Genomic DNA, 23,772 nt, shown 5'->3' on the forward strand with positions numbered 1-23,772 from the left:
ATGTGATTGGCATCCATAATTCCCTAAACTCCTTTATTCCCGGCACAGGCTCATTAGAGTCTTGTGACCAGCCATGAATGTCAGTGGTTATGTAGCCGTCTGTTGTTGAAAGGTTACCTGCGTAACATTCATTCTACAGTATGCATAATGTGCTCCATATGGGTCTTCAATAAGAGGAGACCACGTGTTGGCTGTCACCTTTTTTTAGGCTGTAGATTGATTTACAATGGAAATGTTAAAGGCACAGTTCACCCCAAAATGAAAATTGTCATCACTCTTCATCTACACAGCACTGGATTTAGGTCAATGTGCAAACATTTAATTATCCTTACAGTATTTCATCCGCATTACATTTCCATTGTCACAGTGTTGGGTGTAATTGACTACAAAGTAACTAGTAACTGTAATTAAATTAACATTTCTGCTTAAAAGTAAAGTAAGGGTGTGTGTTCACCAAAGTGTTTTTGCACTGCAGAAACGTGAGCACTGATCTTAAAAACAGTCAGCTGTGATCGTTTTTGTAGTTCAGAGTTTGTTTTTGGATGCTATGGTACAGTGTATCCCTGCTGTACTATTACAAGTTGCATCTGAAATCGCTTACTTCAATACTATATAGTATGTTAAAGGTGCAGTATGTAAGTTTGACACCCTGTGTTTGAACTAGGTATTGCACCTCTGGTTCAAAACACACACAAACAAAGGCTGATTTAAACAGTGTTCTAAATAAAACAACAGCGTGCTATAGAAAGAATAATTTCTATATTTAAAGGAGTTTTTGTCCTAACCAGCACCGTGGGCCACAAACTGTCGTCCCACAGTTCGTGAGTTTGAGAACCCTGATATTGAACATAGTTTTCAAACAGTTGTGTAATAAATTCAAATTCAAATGTAGTACCCACTCGAGAAGTTAGGCGAATAGTTAGTATTATTATATTTATTTATTTATTCATTATTATTATTATTAATATTTTATTTATTTTTTTTAGATGCAGCCGATTTCTTTAGCAGATTATTAGTTGACAGTTGTGTGGTATTGTCCCTTTCCTCTTCCACTTTGACAGCTAACTCAAAGGTGACACTCATCGGTGCTGCGTTTTAACTCGCAATGGCTAAAAAGCAGCGAGCGCTCATTGTTGACCGTAAAACGCCTGCTCGGTGCCTCACTATGCCGTTGGTGCTCAAAAAATGCATCGCTACCATCGACAACAACAGAAAACAAATGCTCAACTCGAGAAAAATGCCTCAGTGGACACAAACTTTAAGGGATTACTTTTCAAAGTTAATTATAATGTACTTGCCTTTAAATACTGTACATAAATTCAGACAAGTAATATTATATATATGTAAAAAATAATTATGTTTTTCAACTAATGAAGAACAATTCAAGACAATTGGATATGCTTTTTTGGTCCTGCTATGGATTTTAATGGCTGTTTTCTTTACAACATTTTTCAGAGTATCTTCTTTTGTTTTTAACAGAAGAAAGAAACTCATAAAAGTTAACAACCACTTGAGTGTGAGAAAATGGAGTATTTTATTTTTTGAGTGAACTATCCCTTTAACTTTTAGGGCAACAGTAGCCTGGTTAGTAGATTGAAGAAATCCTTTATGCTGATATCAACAGAAGCCAATCTGCTCTTCTTTTATCAATATCCTACTTTTGCAGTCTTGTCAGTACCTGGATAAATGATATAAACCTGTTAGTTTAATCTTAATTAAGCGCAGCCACATGTTTACTCACATTTTTGGTGGGATTATGCGGTTGAGCCTATTGTTTGTGCGTTTGACCCGATCCTGAGAGATTTCGCAATGAAAGTTCAAGTAAATGCCTTCAGTTTGCAAGAGATCGGAATAAACAGCCATTTCACTGTGTGAAAGAATCCAGCGTATTTGGAAACACGCAAGCCTTGTTTGCAAAAAATAATGTCAAAAATGTGTTTCGTATTTGGTTTCAGTAAGCTTCATTGCTGTATGAAGTAATTTGAAGAAATGTGCTTTTGCAAAGGCGTTGATGCATGGGGTGGTAGCTCTTGTGTGTGTGTGTGTGTGTGAGTGAGTTTGTGTGCACTGGTTTGGGTGGTTTACGAGGACACACATTTGTATAATGACATGGAAATGACCTAGGTATTGCAATATATGAGGACATACATATTACTCTGTCCTCATAATGCTTAATCATACTTTTGACATTTAAAATTTGCGACATGTTTCATACGAGGGTTGGGATTAGGGTTAGGGTAAAGTGATATAAGATACATTATGCCAATGGAGAGTCCTCATGAACCATCAAAAACAGTGTGTGTATATATGTGTGTGTGTTTCAGCTTGATATTGTGATACAGCTTGAAAAATACCAGATGACTCAATCTGACTCTTCAGCATGCTGGGGGACAGTGACCCCAGTCTATAATGAGAAACACACACACACACACACACACACACACACACACACACATATTACATTCCTCCGGCCTCTGGTGCTCATTTTTTGGAGATTTGGAGACACTGAACATATGAGATGTTTCCTGTCTGGTTGGGGGTTTTTTTTTCCCCAAATTTTGATGAATTTTATCTTTTTTTACATTTATTATTCTTTTTAGACTATTATTTTAATGGGACTTATTATTTACTGTTTAAATGTAGTAACATCTAAACAGCACTAACACGTTGCAAAAGTACAGGGACATTAGATATAAATATAAATAAAAACAATGACTATTTATGCTATGTTTTTATAGCGCATCTGACCAATGAATCCAGCTCATGTAATCAATCTAATCAAACAGAGAATTTAGCAATTACAGTCAATTTGGTGAAATAAAAACAACATCAATTATTTTTCCGCAGCATTAATGGGGTAACTTAATGTGTCTTTATTGTTATCCTGATAATTATCATACTTTTTGAACAATACTTTCAGATTCAGAGATCAATTTAGCTCACGTTACACTAAACATCTCACAGAAAATGTTCAAATTTGTCATTACACTCAACATAAATGTAACTGAGAAATTTGATTAATATTGAGTGTAATGACAAACTTAATATTTTTGTGAAAGGCTTTTGATTTTTTTAGTTCACTGTACATTCAACATACTCCATAATTCACTGGAATAGTTGGACAACATTTGCATTAATACATTAAATTGAAAACACTCTTAAATATTTTAAGGTATATTTTGTGGTTTTATATTAGGTTTGGGTCGATAGATGATGCCATTGTCCATCGCCGATGGCCGATAGCCATCACGATCCTCCACTCTGCCCCTGTCGCAGCAGCAACCCGCTTGCGAAAAATACTCACTTACAGTAGGCCCTGTTTACCCTAATTCATCTTAGTTTTAAAATGCCATTTTAGAACACAAACGATTCACATCCACACTGGCGTTTTATCTAGTATTTCTGAAAAACTCTCCTTCCACAATATATCACTGAAAATGCACATCACATGACCACACACACAAACACTCTGGCTTGCACTGCAGCATCTGAGCTCCAGCAGTCAGCCCAGAGAGCAGTCCTCGTCAGACAGTTTATCAAGGATGTACCGCTGGATCACGTCTCACAGTTGTTAACTGTGATATTTAATTAATCTTGTCTCTATCTAACGACTTTTCGGTCTTTTGAATCTATCAGGTAATGTGTCACAGAGTCAGTACAATTCTTCAGTGTTTCGCTTGTACTTAGTAACTTTAGCAAAAACCTCAGATACTGTTGGTTGGTTGGTTGCTGTTGGTTGTGCACCTTTTTAACAACCAAGTTTGTCGACGCCATTATTATGACACTGATCACTCAGCCTATTCATGCCAGAGTCCCGCTGAAAAAGTGATTGAGATGTAATTAGTGCCACGGACATTATCAGGAAGGCTATTCCAGAGTTTAGGAGCCATAAAAGAGAAGGCTCGACCTCTTTTTCTCGACTTTGCTATTCTAGGTACTACCAATAGCCCTGAGTTTTGAGATCTTAAAGAGCGAGTTGGATTGTAGCGAGACAGAAGGTTGATTAATTAAATACATGAGCTAGATTATTATAGCTTTATAGGTAAGAAGCAATATTTTAAAATCAATACAAAACTTAACAGGCAGCCAGTGTAAGGAAGATAAAATTCGGGTGATATGATCATATTTTCTAGACCTTATAAGAACTCTGGCAGCAGCATTTTGTACTAGCTGGAGTTTGTTAATAGAGGATGCTGGGCAGCCAGCAAACAGAGCATTACAGTTATCCAGCCTAGAAGTCATAAAAGCATGGACTAGCTTTTCTGCATATGGATGTGAACACAAAAAAAAACATTCACATTTTGTACATGAACATGTCTCTCGTTCTCTATATGTAGGCTAACAGCTTGAAATGTGTGTGTCAAAGTAAATCAACACATGTTGTTGTGAATAATTTAATCTTCTGATTGGAAAAGGACATGCAGTGTCATGAATAATTATGAGACACTGACATGAAGCATTTGACATGATATAAATTTTGAATCCAAAGACCAAAAATAGCAAAACAAAACTACAAATTTTCCTACTATTAAAAATAATAGATTCAGTAGTAGAACCAGTATTTTTGTGAAATCTTTAGTAATTTTTAAGTGTGTGTGCATGTGTGTGTGTGTGTTCCTGTGTAAATTAACTGTACATTAAATGTAGTGTGTAAATATTTCCCTAAAAATGTTTTTTACATTTTAAAACATGTACGTTTATTAATTTCGAAAAGTGAGATATACAACATGCAATGGTCACATTTTATTTTAATGGTCTGTTTGTTGAATTTAAGTTACATTGCATCTACATGTCAACTAATTCTCATTAGATTATAAGTAGACTGTTAGGTTGGGGTTAGGGTTAGTGTAAGTTGACATGTACTTGCAAAGTTTCTTATAGTCAGTTAAATGTCTGTTTAGCAGCAGTATCAACAGATATTAAGCACACAGTCTACTAATACTCAAATGGACCATCAAAATAAAGTGTTGCCCATGCAATTAAGCATTTGTTTTTAGATTTACATTTTCATCTATTAATGTAGTAAATAGCTTACCAGTGAGCGATACAACAAGCCTTTCACCATGAAGTGACAAATAATGATGAAAATTACAAGTGTTAGTTTATCATTTCCTATTTAAAGACTGTTTAAAAAGGTGTGACTTTAATTTGTTTTCTTGTTTACATTAGCATGTTCTTTTTATATTTAATTCTAGATTTAAATGTGTTTTTGGAGTGGTTTTTATTATAATATTTACTATATTTGTTTATTCTGAAGGTTTTTTGCTAGAAAATAGTCAATGAAGCTGACATGGCGTTAAATGTAATATACAATCCAACCTCATAACATCAATATGTGTTGTGATACTGTCAATGTTAACTTGATACTGTTTACAAACAAATAATGATAAAAAAAGAAATGAGCGATTAAGGAAACCGGGAGTACAGTTACTACAGTTTTTTTTATTTTTTTTTTTATGTTATTGCTGTTTTATTAGTAGGAATTGTGAGGAATTCATGATGGGGTTAAAAATATTTTTTTAATCAAGTGATCAATGACAATATAAGCCAAAGATTGTTGTTGTTGTTAAAATGTCTATCTAAATTCTAAGTTTTACACTACAGGTAGTACAATATAATTACCTTTTATGTAGTAAGCCTTCCACAAGCTTTTATTTATTAAGATTAAAGCTCACTTTTCATTTGAGGTGATATAACTAAAATCCTGCATCAGTAAGACGATATGTTACATGAGTCTGGATTAAATCCTTTCAAATGTAAAGGTTTTAAGCAACTGCTCCTCTTTTTTTGGATTTAAAACTTTCACAATCATTTTCCTTTTGGACTTTTTGTAAACGTTAACTTTATTCTGAATTATAGAAAAATGATTTACAGTTTTTTTTTGTTTTTTTTTGTTCCTGTTCTTGCATTCGCCGTCACTCTTTCCCAGTGGGATAATCTTCTTTCTGAAAAACACTGGAAAACAATGAACTCCTTTCACAATATAGTACACATTTAATAACTTTCCGTTTCAGTCAACTTCTCTCCTCATGAACCGATTAAATCCTAACACATAGTCTTTGTGAAATGAATGAGCAGTCAATCAGAGACTCGTGTTTGGTAAGAGTTTACCCGATGATGATGTAGCTGTAAATGTGGTTAATGCTGCTTTTGCAAGCAGCAGTGTGTGACGGTGTGTTATGTGTTGTCCCTGTGCAGGTGAGAGATGGATATGAGAGAGGTGTATGTGGTGGCTGGCAGCTTCGTGGGTTTCCAACTTTTCTTCTCCTGCGTCAGTCCCGTTCTGTCTTCCAACTTCACGCAGGGTTATGGGAAACTTCCACCAAACAAACTCAACGACTGGAACTCCAGGTATTGCTCTTAACTGGTGGAAATGCATGGATGCTGAACAGTTTAAATGGACATTGGATGAGTAACTAAATATATATGGATGAAAGTCTAAATTATTAGCCCTCCTGTGACTTTTCATTTATTCTTCTTCTTCTTTTTTTCTTAAAGAGCAAGGAGTTTTTCGCAGTATTTGCTATAATTGTGTTTTTTTTTTTTTTTGCAGAAAGTCGTATTTCTTTTATTTAGGCTAGGATAAAAACATTTTATAATAAAAAAAAACATAAGGTCAATATTATTAGCCTCCTTAACCCATTTGTGCCCAAATTTTTCTAAATAGTTTTATGTTTCATGTAACCTTGTTAGTTGTGTCCTATATGCACATGTTTTGCATTTAGTTTCTCCAGATTTTAGATTATTTTTCTAGAAAATCGTATTTGAATATGTGGCAACTATGCACCCTTCAATGTAAAAACTGCAAATGAGGAGAATATTTGGCGTTTTAACTCAAAACAACTGCTTTCAACAGATCGATTCATGTTAAAAAATGCATTTAATATGTTTAAAAGTTAAAAATTGTTTAAAAGAAATCCATTTGATATGGAACCACCCCCCCCCCTCCCAAAAAAAAAATTCCTATCTTATAATTTTATGAATATAAAAATATAAAGAACTAATCCTTTGGTGTTAAACTACTACTGTACTACTGACTACTGTGTATAAAAACGTGTTTTATGTGTGGACAAACAGCCAAACCGTGTAGAAAAAGCTGTGATTTTGAAAATACACGTTTGTGTGTACAGCAGGCTCTAAGGTTGTGACTGAAGTCAGTTGTAGTTTTGTGTTTTTCCTCAGGGATTCTGCTTTTTAACAGCAGGAGTTCATCGTTAATGTTCGATCAGCACTTTAACTCTGCTCCAGTGTTATGTATTCCAGTGTTCTTACTCTCACTGTGGAAGTGGGAACAGTGGGAGAAGTGAATTTTACTCTGAGGATTGTGCTGCGCATCAAATCATGCATCTTTAAGGGAAAGATATCAGTTAAAAAGTTATTTTCAGATGGGGTATTATGAAAGCAAAAAACATTAAACAAGACAAATATTTGATTTATTCACTTATTATCACATTATTCCCTAAAAAATATAAGGAGGGGCTATTAATTAAGGAGGGCTAATAATTCAGACTAATATTGTATATAGGCCCACTTGGATCCGTCTGTGCCCCAGAAATCCACAGATTTCTGCAGGTTGCTTTAGCTTATTATGGAGTCTTTTTATTTACTTACCTAAATGTGTGCAAATATACATTTATTCATTGTTCATGTTAATTTCCAACATGGGCTCATTGGGAAAATGTACACTGGTGTACATATTTGAGAACAGAGAAATATGTGCTTGCTGGTACATATTGTTGCTTTTTTCCTGTGTAAAATGGATACTACAGAGCTGTACCGCTGACTGCTTGCTATATTTTCCTACTATTTTATTGTTTGCAATATAGCTGTAAAAATTCACCCCACTGTAAAAAAATGGCTTATCGTAATAACGATAAAACCTATTACTAGTCTGTGAAATGATTTATTTGTACAGTAGTACAAGTGCAATAGTTTTGCATGTTTAAGCCTGTTTACAAATACCGATTTGCTGACATACTCCAAATTCAACTCATAACACCAGTCGAGTGTTTACCTAACTATATTTTGTGACCAGATATTGTTTAATATCACAGAATGAAGAAGAAATCATGCTATTTAACTGATAAAGTCTAGGGCAATTAGCATTGAACTATAAATATACTTTAATTAGTGGTGTAATGGATCACAAATCTCACGGTTCGGATCACGTTATGGCTTTGTCACTGATCTGATCATTTCAGATTATCATTCAGATCAACCAAAAAGAGGAGACAAATGTAATTTGCTTTCCATTTATTATAAAAACAGTACTTCAAGACACTTTTGGTTTCATAAAATAAAATAAAGAAATAATCAGCTGAAAAAAAATTGATTGTAATATATACTACTACTGTTGCTGATAACATAATGTAGAAATCAACCATTATAATTTGTACAACCCATATTTATTTTTAGTCTCGTTTTCCATAAATGATTAAATTATTCACTCATAAATCTTTGTTTCATTGCTAGACGTGTCATTTTTGAAGAATTATTCAGTGGCAGATTTTTGATGGTTGGTTGTCGCCACCTATTGATTAAATAATGTAATTGCTGCCTACAACTTTCATTTCTGAGCACATGACTGTGATTTTAATCTTTACCACAAACGTCAGTGGTTTTGTCTGAAGTATAAACTGTTATTCCAGTACTTCTGTGTTATTTGACTGTCTGTAACTTCATAACTAACTCAAAAGACTAAAGACTCGATCTCTTTCTTGATTTTTGCATTTTTCAAACACAGATTTGAATGCAGCGATTCAAAGGATTAATAAACGTATGCAAATCACCATCATTTATAACTTATGTTGCGTGGGTGTTGAGATCCTGATCTTTTAATGATTAATCGTGCCGCTAACACTGAATGCCTTGATGCAGGCTAAACAAGTAGTGACAAAAACACCTTTAATGAAACCCACCACATTCCAAATAACCCTTCACAACTTCTTCCGTCATCATTATATTTTACAGAAAAGCCTAAATGCTTTCATACATGTGATTTGAATGACGCAAGAGGCGATTTTCCCTGCGATCGTAACAAATTTAGGATTAATCTAAAAAAACTGTGTGTTACGCTTTCCAAACTGTTGGTTGTGATCCATATGAATCACAGATCAACCGTGATCCGTTACACCCCTAACTAATGTTTATGAAATACCCAGGATAACTTGAAGAACACAAATAATCTAGACATTGCCACAAGCATTTGTTTATTTTTGTCATAACAGTTGACATCCAGGAGCATTGAACTGCCTAAATAAATAATAAAAAATAAAAACAACAACAACAACAACATGAAAATAGATACTTTACTCTAAAGATACTGGACTTTTTTGTCTCTCAGTGGATATGTATAAATTATTGTCAAAATGATCAATAACGTAATAAATGCCAGAAATTATCATGAAATTAATCTATCATTTTAAATCCATATCGCCCATCCCTTCTGCTTGCCTCCGTATAGACGGCATTTCCAGCGTGACTGGTTTGCTTGGGGAAAAAGCAGGGAAAATGAAACCCAAACAAAGCAGCTTGAGGTCATGGTAAAGTCATGTGGCTTTTCTCTTCTAGTTTGCTGTTGAAAACACAATTGGTTGGGTTTAGGGAAGGGGTCAGTCTAAATTAAGCTGAAATATTACACAAGATGACAAGCAGACCTATTTCTCTGAAGGAAGTGCGCGAGAAGTACAAAAATATTCACAGAAATGTAAACAGCGTCCTCTGGTGAATTACTGAGAAATGGCAGGTATGAGAAAACATGACCCAGTAAGGTAATTGAGATCAAAAATGTGCACTGCACTCTCTAGTGGATTCGCAAAAACTGCAAGACAGCGTTGTCCAGGGTACATATTTGTCAGTTCTCAAAAATGTAGGCCTGGGTATGTGTTTCTAATGAGCATGGGTTGTTAATTTCAGTAATATCACTGAATAGTATATGCAAATGTTTATATGATTTATGTACAATACAGTTTGTAAAGTAATTTTTTTCTGTCTTTTAGTAGATATAATATATGACAGACTTTCATTTTCGACCAAACAATTGGATTTAATTAGATTAGATTTGCATTGTTAACCTTAAATATAATATCATATTTTTATTTTCATTTGTTAAGTTTTTAGTTACTATACTCTCAATCATTCCTGAATCTGCAGATTTTTTTTTTTCTCAAAATTCTCCACATGAATTATGATGTTGCAGTATATGCGTGTATCTTGCACAAGCGTCCAGTGATCTCTGTACTGAAATTGTGCAATGTCAGTTTGGTCTAATCACCTTTCCTCTTCGTAATCTCTTGAAGCTGGTTAACTTTGACCTTACACCGATGAGTTAGGAAGATATCGCTCACTGTATGATATTTTAAATGGTTATATAATATATCAGAGGTTTTTAATCTTGAATTGTTTTGAGAAGATGCTTGATACCCTGCTGGTTGTTGTTTTGACATCCTGGATTGCTTTTAAAGTTATGACCGGTCATTGAAACTGATATGATATTCTGTCAGGAAATCTCATTTCTTTAACAATGTAATGTGAGCACAGAGCACACAATTACCTGCACTAATTGCTTACATTGCCTGGAGAAATGCAGTTGTAGCTTTAGTTTTTTTTCCTATAATCACAATATATCAGTTTTGAAAGTCTTTCACTGCTTTTTAATGGTGCCGTAACATATTTGTTATTGATGTTTGAGCACACAAGACAGTCTCTCCAGGATTTTAGCAATGGCAATAGTACTTGAGATTAAAAAATGTGCAAGAGTTTTTTGTATTTTTACAGCAAAAAAAGCAAAACTGTCAAATAATACTAGGTTTTGAGAAATGCTATCACATAAAAATGTTGTGGCAAAATCACAGAGGGAATGACAAGAGTTTTTGCGCAGATATATATAGTATATCTACTCATAAAAACTCCACCTCAGTAATCAATTTTTCATTCAATCAATAATAAAGCTAATATGTGGATTCAGAGTAATTCAGTTTTTATGAATTTTTTTCTTGCTAAACTTTCCAAACTCGATTGTATTCCCAAGACTTGCATAAGTGATCTTTATAAAATGTTGGTGTTTTTGGTTGATGTGCTGTCAAAGGGTGAACCATTTCTTGGGGCGTTTCTCAACATGCAGATAACGGATACAAAGGTCTGCAGTCCACAGACAGTGTTCAGGTATTTAAAGCAATCAGGCCTGCGAACGCCACACTAATGGATCAAATCAAACCATAGTTGTTCTTGGACTGTCAGCTATCTGAGAGAGATATCATTAACTGCTGTGTCAGCAACATGTAATCAGTGTGATATTCCTGATGCCTGTTTCCACATTGTGCAAGCTGTACAATGACTGCAGAGGATTCACTGTTTCAAAGTAATTTCTAAGTAAATACCACTTCTCAATCTGTTGATTTTGAAATATTCTTTAGTTATTGACCTAAAAGAGTTCTTCCAAAAAGCTTGACAATTACCAAACCTGCATATAATGTTTTGATAATAAATTTTGGTTATGAAATTATATGATCTAGGACTTATGAACTAATGTGCAGTAGTTAAGACTTTAAGAACAGAAAGCCGTTGGGGTTTGAAGGTCTAACTAGTTGACAAGAAACGTCACTAAACTCAAGTAGTCTGGAGCTACATAGTTTTTTGCAATCCGACACAAAACAGAGCAACGTGACAGAGCAAACTGTGCAGACGACAAAAACAGGCAACACCACAAACTTGTTTCATCATTTAAAACAATGCCACCCTTATGAAGATGCTAGTGTTGGTAGTAACTATGCTAGAAGATTCTAGAAACAAGTGTGGCCATCTACAAGTATCAGCGCAGCTACCCAGCAGTCTCATGTCATCATTTTCGAAAGCTGCACCTTACAAGAAAAAACGAAAAGACACTATACAGACCGCACAATCTCTATAAACACTTGATGAGACTGTTAAGACACTTATTTTTTGTTGGTCAGTTATCTACAACATAAACAAGAAAAACGAATAACATCTGAGGTGAAGCGCTTCAAAACAAGTCTGCTATATATGCTTTAAGTATATATGTTTTCACAGTTTCATTTAAATTAGTTTAATCAAGCGGTTTGAATGAGCAGGTCTTTACAAACTACTCGGAGCACTGACAGTATTCTTAGATTACCTCGGAAGAATGAACTCTGTCTGAAGGATGAGAGAACTCAGAAACTTGTTGTGTGAATGGAGATGCTCCCCGCATGTCTCGCCATGATGTGCGATATTCTATTAAATGAGAGTCTGCATAGGCCTATTCATGCCAGTCTGTCAGATAAAAATGAAGAAAACACATGCTGAAAATCCTATACAATTGATAGATATAAAGATTTGACATTTAGCGTGATAATTATCGATATCGACTGATGAAATTCATGATAATTTTCTTTGCCATATCGCCCAGCCCTAATTACACATAACAAATTAATTAAATTCATTAATTTCTTTGTAATTCAATTCAATCATATGTAACTCTAAATTCTAATGTCAATTGCAGACTGATTGCATCCAGAATTTAGTTTTTACTTGACTATTTTTTAAGGTTTGTGCCTTAAATGTTTTTTGTTTTATGTCCTCAGATTGGTGTCCACTGTCCATGCATTAATTGTGGGACTGTTCTGTCTCTACATCCTTTGGTATGACGATGCCGTTAATGAAGACCCCGTTTGGTAAGATGCAGAGGGTTTACAAACAGAGCATTTTTACTGTACACCTCATGTACTTTCATTGTGATACTTTTCCATTTCTCACTGTTGAAATGCAAACTTGCATGTAGAACTGCTATGTTTGAATTCATAACACACCAGTGGCGGCTGGTCAATAGAGGGCGCTGGGGCGCCGCCCCCCTTCAAGTTAGCCCCTTTAATATGTTAATATTTATTATCACAAATATTAACAAAATAAATTGATTTAATGATAACATTGTACGGTTAGTAATACTGACATTTATTGAAAATAAAAAAAATGTATGAACAATATTTTTTTCATATGTGTGCGGGGCGCCGGACTAATGAGTGTCTATGTAGGTACACGAACTTTTGCAATGCATGTGATATGACAATAAGCTCTAATTGGTCTGTTTTAAATTGTCCTTGGGGCGCAGCACTCAGCGCCCCGAACCCGCCCATTTTGTTTGTTAGAACGAATCATATTTGTTTTTATATGATTGGCCTTATGTGATTGGACCATTCTCACTTAGACCTTTCACTTAGCAGCAGCTCCTCAGTTAACTGACGACTATTAATCAAAGTGGAAGCAAGTGCAATTTCTCGAGATGAAGGAAAATTCCGTTGTATCTTTGCAAAGATATCCGTTCACGAGGCGTTTGGATGACGAAAAAAAAAGAATCAAGGAGCTTGGACCAGATCGACCTTCCTTGCAAATTCACCAGCAGTCAAGTGATCGCGGGCGCGCGTACACTCGGGGCTTTTCCAGCACTTGTTATGACAAACGGAGTTGGCTGGCAGGTTGTGATGTAAGTCATGCCTTTTACTGTTTTCCTTGTTTGCTGTTTCAAAGTCCTGGCACCGAAACGTTGTGGACAACAACAGGGGTTCGCGATTTAAAACATCTTTCTGAAAAGTGCAAGCGTCATGAAAGTAGCCGAAGCCATCTTGACAACGCTATGAGACTCCAGTTTTTTGGGAAACTTAGCATTGCCCAACAGCTAGATGAGGGCTACAGGATTGGCATTAGAAGGCACAATGAAGAGGTTACGAAAAATAGACACATCCTGTCTAGAATAATAGACTGTGTGAAATTTTGTGGTGCGTTTGAGCTGGCTTTGCGTGGCCATGATGAGAGCGAGAGCTCGGATAACCCCGGGATCTTCCGTGGCCTGGTCGATTTTGTTGCTTCCCTTGACGGAGTTTTAAAAGAACACCTCGACAATGCAACTGTGTTTAAGGGAACTTCAAAGACAGTGCAGAACGAGCTGTTGGACTGTATGTTGTCTGTTATGAGGGAACACATAATTCAAGAAGCACAGAGCAGCGAATTTCTCTCAATCCAGGCCGACGAGACCACCGATATTTCCACACAGTGCCAACTTGTGCTTGTGCTAAGGTACATTGACTCAAAAAACAACGTGCAGGAGAGATTTTTTGAGTTTATTCCTCTGCGTTTAAGTACAGCTGATTCCATCTCCACAGTACTTAAAGAACGTCTTTCTGTCATCCTTCCTGAGGATCAAAAGAACAAACTCATCTCCCAAGCGTATGATGGAGCCAGCGTGATGAGGGGTGCCACTGCAGGTGTTCAAAAAAAAATCCAAGATGTGTACCCAAATGCCCATTACATCCACTGCTATGCACATCAACTCAATCTAATAATGCAACAGGCCACTTCTAACATATCCAAAGTGAGAATTTTTTTTTCTGACCTTGGAGGATTTGCCAGCTTTTTTTCAAGATCACCCAAACGCACAGACGTCCTTGACAAAGTAGTGGCCCATAGACTACCAACATCAAGCAATGTTAGGTGGAATTTTCACAGCCGTGCCATCAATACAGTGTTTGAGCATAGAGAGGAACTCATCCGCTGTTTTCAAACTATTAGAGACTCGGGTGACTTTGACCCTGTTGCTGTCAGAGAGGCAGGAGCCTTTGCCATGCTGCTGGAGAATCAGGATTTTAATTTTTTCTTGCAACTTTTCCACAACATCATGCCACATGTGGACATCCTCTATGCCAAACTCCAGAAGAAGGACATTGATTCTGTCCACATCAGGGTGAGCATCCAGCAATTTCAGCAGGACATACAGAAGATCAGGTAGTTGCTGTATTTCTTGTTTGGATTTATTATTATTATTATTATTATTATTATTATTATTATTATTATTCATACACTTTCCTCTTCCTTTACAGAAATTCTCTCCATTCCCTGGTTGACCAATGTGGCGAAGGGGGTTTTCAACCGAAGAGGCGGCGGTCCCTCAGTCCAGAGGTCCATGAACGGATTGCAGCAGAAGTGAGTATTTATTTCAGTCAAAATAAGTCATTACAAACAAGCTAAACTGCATCGTTTATTTACCTTCTATGGGAACTTGTAAATACCCTTGTCTTTGATTTTAAGATAAAAATAATAATAGAGCAATTCCATGCAAATGTCAACCTTGCCATGAAAAAAATGTAGTTTTCAACAAAATACAGAAACTGTTTCTATGTTTTACGCGTAAGCAAGTATTTTACAGTACTTTAGACATACTCAAATGTCTCCGTCAATGTTTTTAACCATTTAATTTACCAAAGTGCACAAATGACAATTTCACATCGGTCGCATCCATAATGCAGAGGTGTCATCTATAACAAAGCTTTTTCCTCTTAAATGCAAAAATATAAAATAAAATCAATCATGTTTGTTTTATAGAGAGCCAACTCTTATCCTGTTGATTAGCATTGTTTTTTGGGGGGTTGTGCAGTTTAATTGACAGAATTTCTACTAAGCATGTTGCATACTGCAAACTCAGACTTTTTTTTTGGTCTCATCATAACTCATGTTTATTTTTCTGATCTTATAACCATGCAGTCAGTAGTTTTGGAAAATATAAACAGATGTTTAAATATAAAGTTAATATAAACTTTATATGTGAATTTTTATTTATTTTTTTTTTTTGAGTTTTTACTGCTAAATGTCACATCCATAACGCTGGAACGTAATGTTGTAGTCACCAAAAACATTTACCCACAGATGGTAAATGAAACAATAGTTTAATTTGTTGCAAGCACATTGGCTTGTTTAGATGATGATGATGATACAATGACCAGGTCTCTTTTCAAATAGAAGTCTGTGTCTCATTATAGAAGCATTATATAAAAATAGTTGATAGGAATTTTGAAGCTAAGTGTTGTTGGTTTATAAGCTGGGAATATTGGGCTGTATAAAACTATGATAAACGTGAATGCATTTGAATGACTTTATCTTCTTAAACATATAGTCTTTAAACTATTATCTAAAAGGATTTGTTATTCTTCTGTTCCCTCTTGTGGGGCTTGACATGTTTACTAAGAATGAACGTGTTTATGAAGTTTTGAGTATGAATTTTAACACTACAACTGGTCTGCCTTTATAACTCAACCTGGTCATTTTAAATGTAGCAGTTGAAATTGACACTGTCATAATTACAGCATTTTTGTCTTTATCCTTTAGGTCTGTGATACCATACTGACACACACACTGGAGAGGTTCTCTTTCACAGACCACCTGGTTAGTGCCACATTGCTGCAGGCAGACAGGTTTGAGCAGTATGCAGTAGCATTTCCAGAAGATGCACTTAGCAGGACTCTGAAAGCTTATCCAGTGCTCGATGGAAGTAAGCTAAAGACAGAGCTTAGTCTCATCTACTCAAAGGATGAGTTCAGAGCCTGTTGTGGTGCTTTGGACCTACTCCAGCTGTTTATGGAGAACAATCTTGAGGAAGTCTTTTCAGAGACTGTAACTCTCCTGAAGATTCTTGTAACTACACCTATGACCACAGCAGAAGCTGAGAGGTGCTTCTCAACTTTAAAAAGAGTCAAAACTTTTCTGAGAAACAGCATGACCCAAGAGAGGCTGAATGCATTGGCCATGCTGTCAATAGAGAAGAGACTGGTGACTGAGATGACTGACTTTAACCAAAAGGTCATTGAGAAATTTGCAAGCCAGAAAGAAAGGAGAGCTAAATTTATTTTTAAGTAGTGCTACTGGCCAGTGATTAGGCAACATTGTGTGTGTGTTTATTGATTATCTTGATTACTTCATTACTGATAATAAACCCAAATTGAACTAAAATTCACTTGTTTGTGATGCATTTATTCTATGCTTTAGTCATCTTTTTATTTTTTGATACATTACCTGATAAATGGCTTTTACACTTGTATTACCAACAGTTAGATTTAAAAAAAAAAAAAAAAATTTATGGTGTTTGCGCCCCCCCCATTTTTTTTATCACCAGCCGCCACTGTAACACACCCCAAGTATCGAAGAAATCAAACACACGGTTGGTAGCAGTCAATAAGGAAGTTTCGTTATAAATTTCGAGACACTTCCCATTATCTAGTAAGGCTTTGATTGAAACCTTTTCTTTGTCGTCTATAGTCGCCATTGCAAAGAACTGCCGTCTCATTTGTCGTCTTGTATTTTATTTTTATTTTCTTCTGTCCCTCTCTTTAATCTTTCCTTTTCTGCCTGCTGCCTGTTTGGTCTGCATCTTTGCATCCTGAAGGGGAAGAATGGTAATTTGTCTTTAGTGGTTGTCTCCTTCTCTGTCCTCTATCGCTCTGCTCCAAAACCCAGCGAACTGCCTAGCAAGACTGAACCATTGCACAGTTTCTATGAACAATGCAAAACCCATAATGCATTTACAAATAATAATAAATAATAACCGAAGAGCATTACAAAGGATCATTTAGTCTGGTTAGTCAAATATTCTTAATGTTTATATGCACTTTAGAGTACTGCATCATTTGACTAGTACAATGCCAATTGTTTATTGAATTAGTATGATTCATATTTACGCTACGTATGAAATTGGTGGTTTTGTCAAATAGGCAACTCACAGGGTTTTGAAACAGAGCACATATCTCCTTTTCATTTCACTTTTATATTCCTATCTTCTTTTGGCATTTTCTTCTAGGATATTTTAATAAAGGGTCTTGTATAATAACGCAATAGGTTTGTCATGATACTGGAATACGATAGATATTCCAATACCAATAGATACTGAAATTTTAAAAATGTCCATTTCCCGCTAACATTTGAGCACTGTTGAGTGTGTTCTTAAACAGCGCTGATTTGCCATTATGTTCACATGCTTAACGGAAATGACCTGTATCTGTCCCTGTATCTGTGGTTACACTCCGTAAACAGAGGTGAGTTCGGTTAACTGATGACCTTCACGGCCAATCACAGTCATTTCTGTTGAGCACGTGAACACAATGGCTGTTTCAATGTGGAGACCGGCCTTGCCAAGTTACCTCAAAGGAACGAACTCGGGAGACCTCGAGAGCAGAGAACGCATCCTGTGAGAAATAAGATGCTACGTTGTTTCCTGGTTCTTCCAGATGGTCACATGACCTTCACACATTTTTAATGGAAAATTATTTAAACATTACAGCATTCATACAACAAATTTTTCCCCCTTTTCACAATATATGCTATGCATAAAGCCCATATACGTTGCACAATATAAACAAAAAAACATATTTTAATACTAATTTCAGTAAACAAACACTTAATGTTTTTATGCCTTTATTAATATTTTCATGTCAATGTTTACTTTCACCATTTGTTTAGGGAAACTCCTGAGACAAATAAGTTGTATTTCCGAACTTTAATAATAAATCTGTATGAAATGCTGTGCTTACCACCTCCTTATTCAGCTGCAATGACTTCTGGCACTTCTCAAGCGAGTTTTGCGCTCAAGTCTGCATCGATGGGTCCTCGATATCAAGAACACATTCGGGAACTTTCACGCGTCCTCCGTTCTTGCGGTCTTGAGTTTTGGAACTGAACTTTGGCAGATGATGATGACATTACACCACAAAACGAAGACGCAAGAACATTAATGAGCGCATATTAAGAAACAGCCAATCGCAAATCAGTGCTGTTTAAGATTGTGCTCAACAGCGCTCAAATGTTCGTGGGAAATGGCCGTTTTTAAAATTTCAGTACCCATTAATACCGAATTTCAGTATCGTGACAACACTATAACACAATGCTTCATTTGATTATTTTATTTAAGTGTCATTCAGGTAGTATTTTAGTTTTTATTCATGGCTTGAAATAATGTTTTAATTTTATGATTTTTTTTTTTAGTTAAAGTTTTAGCAATTTAGTTCGCGTTTTAGTATGTCTGCATAGTTTTTAATTCATGTCTTGTTTTAGTTTGAGCTATTGCAGTTTGTCATATATTAAAAATTTTGGTCTTTAATTTTTTGTTTAGAAAATAAATAAATGGCACTGATCCTAATGCATGGGGAAACAATAATTTATTTAAATCTTTATTGGATTTTTATTGTTTTGATGGCTATGTAAAGTATAGCCATCAAAATATTTATTGTTTTGAAAGCAACAGTATTTATTACTCCACAAAGCAGGTTCTCTACGTAAAAAAATAATAATTAAATTAAATAATTAAGCAGTAACTCTGTGGTGTGCCCAACAACTTCCCTTATCCTGGTTTATACTTCTGCGTTGTGTGATGGGCGTGACCCACGGCGTCTGTTTTGCGCGTTGTCGTGCATTTATACTTCTGCGTGCTGTTTGTGTTGCTCTGCAAGAACACTTCCGAAACGCTAGCTGGCTGTGAAGTTCTCTCTGTGTCGAGGTTCTCTGCGGGTGTTTTGTTTTTTGAACGCTATCTTAATATAGAAGTGGCTCAAACTCACTCATTTTGAGGCGGGGAATTGGCGGACTTGCAACAACTTTAATCAGGTAAACTCAAAACAAAATTTCCATCTGGAGCTACTTCATGGGACTCCACACTTGTAAAAACTCGCTCTGCTCTCGGTCCTGCCCACACTTATTAGCGCTACCAAGCCGACCAATCACAGAGCTTGCGCTATGCGCTGTTGTGATGTGTAGTAAAATTTTTTTTGAGAGATGAACATCAGCGTCGCCGATGGGCACGGCAAGGGCTATGTGACCACGCACAGGCTGTGCCGGAGTATATTTATTTATTTTATTTAGTTGACGCAGAAGTATAAATGAGCCTTTAGCTGTTTAAAAAAAACACTGTAAACCACTGCTTCACTATGGTTAATGCTTTTATAAAGCATAGCAAGGTTTACCAAAATAAAACAAATCAAATAAATGGTTTGTACTGGTAGCAGAATGGTTTAATGTACTATATATTAATAAAAAAAATTATAATGCTTTTAATCAAAATCAAGGACTGGAATGATACTTTACTTTCATTAATTTTCCTTCGACTTAGTCCCTTTACCAGGGGTCGCCACAGTGGAATGAACTGCCAACTATTCTGGCATACATTTCATCCCTTCCAGCCGCAACCCAGTACTGGGAAACACCTATACACTCTCACATTCACAAACACACTCATACTCTACGACCAATTTAATTCATCCTATTCTCCTATGTGGGGTAAACTGGAGCACCCAGAGGAAACCCACACCCAATACTGGGAGAACATGCAAACTCCACACAGAAATGTCAACTGACCAGTGACATTCTTGCTGTGATGCGACAATGCTAAGCACTGAGCCACAGTGCCGCCCCATGGTTTAATGTACTGTATGTTAATAGAGCATTTTAAAATGGCTTCAAATCAAAATCAAGGACTGGAATAATACTTTTATTGTCTGCACAGAAAGTTGTATTTGACACTGGCAAACAATATACAATTACATCCTTTAACATACCATACAGTTGTGTATAATAATGGAATTAGTTACATCCAGAATATTTTTGTTCCCCAGTTTCTCTCCTACTTTTTTTTTCTTCCTCCTTTCCCATCACTTCCTGCTTTAATTTCTTTGCTCACCTGTAAGGTTCAACTCATTCAGAGAGGGACAAGTGTACCTGTTTTCAGTCTCTGTCTCTGTCTCTCTCTGTCTCTCTCTGTCTCTCTCTGTCTCTCTCTCTCTCTCTCTCTCTCTCTCTCTCTCTCTCTCTCTCTCTCTCTCTCTCTCTCTCTCCCTCCCTCCCTCCCCTCCCTCCCTCCCTCTCTCTCTCTCTCTCTCTCTCTCTCTCTCTCTCTCTCTCTCTCTCTCTCTCTCTCTCTCTCTCTCTCCCTCCCTCCCTCCCCCTCTCTCTCTCTCTCTCTCTCTCTCTCTCTCTCTCTCTCTCTCTCTCTCTCTCTCTCTCTCCTCCTCCTCCTCGCTCTCTCAGATCAGAGAGTTTTAATCTTGCCAACAAGGCGCCTTTTGAACATGGAACAACAGATTCTCCTCTGGGGGATCATGTGACCAGGCCCCCTCTCCTCTGTCCCTTGTCAGCCTATAAAGCACCCCAAAAAACACTGGAAAAAAAAGTATTAGGAGAGGGAGAGTCTGAGGAATCTTCATTTCAGGCTGCTTCATCCTCCTCTTAGTACAAAAACAGTGTCATTCTGTGATACAATCTTAAAATCTAAAGCAAAGGTCCATGTGTTTTAATATTATCCCCTTAGCATTCCTGCACAATTTTCTTAAAGTGCCTAAAAAATGCTTACCCAAAGTAAATTGCATGCTATTTTTGAACCATTTTTAGTATATGCATGGTTTTTGTCTCTTTTGAAAGGTGACACACTGAGGTTCGTTCCTTAGTCAGATCCACTGTAAATGTAATTGGTTTTGAGTAATTAAACTTAAGACACACTGCAAAAATAAAAATATAAGGCAGAATTTTATTTTATATATTTTTTTATGTTAAATGTCTGCCTAAATGTTAAAAAATGTAACCCATTTTCTTTTTTTGTCTATTTGGAAAATTGTTTAAAGTTGCTGAAAGAATGGTCTGGTATGGTTTTGCTGGTTCTTAGTGCAGCTTTTGATGCCGTCGATCACTGCACTTTTATTAAGAGACTGCGTTCTCTTGTGGGTGTTACTGCACAGTAAAAAGTGATCTTTACTTAAAAAATAAATAAATAAGGGAGTAAACCAATTGCCTTAAAGACAACAAGTTGATTTTACTTAAAAAATAAAAATAAAAAAACTCAGTAAGTCCATTGACTTAACTTAAGTGTTGTAATTAAGTACATAGTTGTTTACTTAATAATTAAAAGGCAACAACATGTATGCTCTCTTATTTTTTTATTAAAGTCAATCGCTTTTTTTTACAGTGTGGGACAGCTCTGGATTGGTTATCCATCTATCTTGCGAACAGGAGCTTTTCTGTGTCCATAAGAACTCATATGTCCTGTGGTGTGCCTCAAGGTTCTGTCCTTGGCGCTCTTTTGTTTAGTTTGCATATGCTTCCTCTAAGCAAGATTATTAGTAGTTTTACATTTTTATCTTATCATTGCTATGCTGATGATGTGCAAATGTATTTTTCTTTTAGTCCCAACAGACTAGATAAAATGTCCCTTCTGCAGAATTGTTTAGTCTCCATTAATAGACAGATCGCTGCAACCTTCTTCAACTGAATCCTGATAAATCTAAAATGATCATCGTGTGTGTGTGCATGTGCGTGTGTAAATACATGAACTAATGAAACCTCATTGTAGTGTTAGAAAGCATTTTGCTGCAAGTGTCTTTGTCATTTTTAAAGTTAATGTTTTTAGAGTTTCTTCGTGTTTTTCAACATTATTTCCCCAAACATTTAACTGTTTATAATGGGGTTTTTTTCTGTAAAGAGTTTAACATTTTTTTATATTATCTACTTTTATTTTATTTTTTGAATAATTAAAATAAATTATAAAAAATGTAAATTTATTTTAAATCGGCATAATTTAAAACATTTCACAATATTAGTGTTTACAATTATCTATTTTTATTAAATGTCTTTAAAGCAATTTAGTGCATGTTTTCTAAATAAACTGTATTAAAATATTAGTTTACAGTGAATTATTATTATTATTTACAATGATGTTTTTCATCTTTTTCTAATAATGTAACGGATAACAAATCTCGTGGTTCAGATCACACTACGGTTTTTGAGTCACGGATCGGGCCAATTTTGGATCAGTAAAGAAGGAAGGAGACAAATGTCATTTTCTTTCTATTTATACAAAAACATTACTGCAAAAGCCATTGGTTTTAATAAACAACTTATAACCTGCCATTTTATTAAAAATAAAAATCAAGGAAGAACCAGCTGGAAAATATTCAATACAAAAAAACGATTGTTGTTACTGTTGCTGATAATGCTAAATATAATAATCTAACATCTTGTACAACATGTATTTTCAATAAATGATTCAGCAATTCACACATAAAATTCATGTTTCATTATAGGTGGATTATTTCTGAAAACCTATTCACTGACATAATTTTGATGGTTGTTTGTCGCCACCTATTGGTTAATCAATGTAATTGCTACAACATTTACCAGAGTCAAGTTCTATTAAACGGTGATTTTAATCTTTACCATAAACATCAGTGTTTATATCTGAACTATAAACTGTTCTCCCAGTACTTCTGTGTTATCTAATTGTTTGTAATGAACTGAAAAAGAGTAAAAACTCTCACTCGATCGAACGCAGATTTGAATGCAGCGCTTCGAAGGATTATTAATTATATGCAAATCATTATCATTTATCAATCATGTTGCGCTGGTTTGAATTGAGATCACGATCTTTTAATGTTTAATTATGCAGCTTTACACTGAATGCATTAATGCAGGCTAAACAAACAGTGAAAGAAAATGTGTTTAATAACCTAAGACAGCATTTAGGTCCCACCACAACTTCCTCCGTCATCATTATATTTTACAGGGAAACCTAAATGCTTTCATACACATGATTTGAATGACGCGGGAGGCGATCTCTCTGCAATTGTTATAAACCTGATTAAGCTACAAGTTCAAGTATTAATCCACGGGTCGCGTGTGTTCTGAACTGTGGGTTGTGATCTGTACGGATCAACTGTGATCCGTTACACCCAGTATAAATTAGTGCCGCACAATATATATTGTTTAGCATCGAAATCGCAATGTGTGAATCAGCAATAGTTTCACAATTTTGAACTCATTTTAGTCATAATAAAGTGAAAATTTATCAATTGCCTGTGTTTTTAAGGCCTGTGTAAACATTTTAAGCAAGTTTAAAGCATTTGGCCACAAGGAATTATTACATTTGTAGCTTTAACACAGATTAATTGTATTTTATTATGTACACAATGATGAATATACAGC

At 35.6% G+C, this 23,772-nt stretch overlaps 1 protein-coding gene across 1 annotated transcript in view; it reads left to right on the forward strand.

Annotated features, from left to right (window-relative positions):
- Window positions 1-23,772, forward strand: part of tlcd4b (TLC domain containing 4b) — a 46,281-nt gene that overhangs the window by 4,731 nt on the left and 17,778 nt on the right. The window contains exons 2-3 of the mRNA XM_056453166.1: window positions 6,199-6,351; window positions 12,582-12,671. Of these exons, the coding sequence (XP_056309141.1) occupies window positions 6,206-6,351; window positions 12,582-12,671 (236 nt within the window). The 5' untranslated portion in view covers window positions 6,199-6,205. The remainder of the gene's footprint in view (window positions 1-6,198; window positions 6,352-12,581; window positions 12,672-23,772) is intronic.

Source organism: Danio aesculapii, chromosome 3, assembly GCF_903798145.1.
Source record: "Danio aesculapii chromosome 3, fDanAes4.1, whole genome shotgun sequence".
Lineage (NCBI taxonomy): Eukaryota > Metazoa > Chordata > Actinopteri > Cypriniformes > Danionidae > Danio > Danio aesculapii.